The sequence below is a fragment of the Penaeus monodon genome, chromosome 21 (assembly GCF_015228065.2).
Source record: "Penaeus monodon isolate SGIC_2016 chromosome 21, NSTDA_Pmon_1, whole genome shotgun sequence".
NCBI lineage: Eukaryota > Metazoa > Arthropoda > Malacostraca > Decapoda > Penaeidae > Penaeus > Penaeus monodon.
Genome location: NC_051406.1, coordinates 20,774,751 through 20,775,559, shown reverse-complemented (window position 1 = coordinate 20,775,559; position 809 = coordinate 20,774,751). Strand labels below are relative to the sequence as shown.

The 809-nt window shown below is 54.3% G+C and overlaps 1 protein-coding gene across 1 annotated transcript in view; it reads left to right on the top strand.

Moving 5' to 3' along the window:
• The window catches only part of LOC119586604 (sphingosine-1-phosphate lyase 1-like), a 24,010-nt gene that overhangs the window by 18,266 nt on the left and 4,935 nt on the right, over positions 1-809 (top strand). Inside the window, exon 10 of the mRNA XM_037935354.1 lies at positions 239-341. Within this exon, the coding sequence (XP_037791282.1) occupies positions 239-341 (103 nt within the window). The remainder of the gene's footprint in view (positions 1-238; positions 342-809) is intronic.

The following is an 809-nucleotide window of genomic DNA, read 5'->3' as shown; positions in this document are numbered from 1 at the left end:
TCACTCTACTGTGATTGGGTTACCAAAAGTTACCACCTCCGCCATAAATTCTCTGCGGTCGCGGCAACGCTCGTATATCCTGCGAGATCCTCGAAGACGCGAGCGGTCGACAGAGCGGGTTATGCGTGCGTCCCTGGCCGAGGAGGCAAAGGGGGAATGAGTGCTAGATGTTTTACGCTGCGGCGTGAACACCCATTTGTCTACAACAAAAGTAAAAAAATGTCTTGTTTTCCGATAGGTTTGATGGCGGTGTGCTGGGCTGCCCTCCTCTATCACGGGGTCAGTGGGTACACCGACGCCGCGCGCAGGATCATAAGAACAGCCCGGGACTTGAAACAGCGGTAGGTTCGCCCCCTGATCTTGGCTCACGGCAATCGACGCCCTTTACGTATGGAGGAGGGAGGATAGAAGAATAGAGGGAGGGAGAGAGGCGGAGAGGGGGGAGCAGGTGAGAGAGCGTGAAAAAGAGTTACGTTACGTAACAACAGCGGAGCTCAACCGACCAGTTTGGGGGATCATGTTACCTCTGTACTCTGGCGGGTGACCTGGAAACTATTCGTGTTGATGCTACTCCACAAAAACCCGGGGCGTCTCAATCACCCGCCCCTGCTTTATGGAGGCCCCGGCACTGAGGCAGAAATACATCAGTGCGAAGGTCAAGATGGGCTGCTGACGGGTCCTGCAGTTTTTAAGCGCGGGACCTGTTTTTCGTGGAAATGTTTCTCAGAACCGGCAATCTTGCCCCGCGTTCGTATTGGTGCTCTGATACGCCATGCAGGCACACAAGCACGGGTTTATATAAAAGCAGA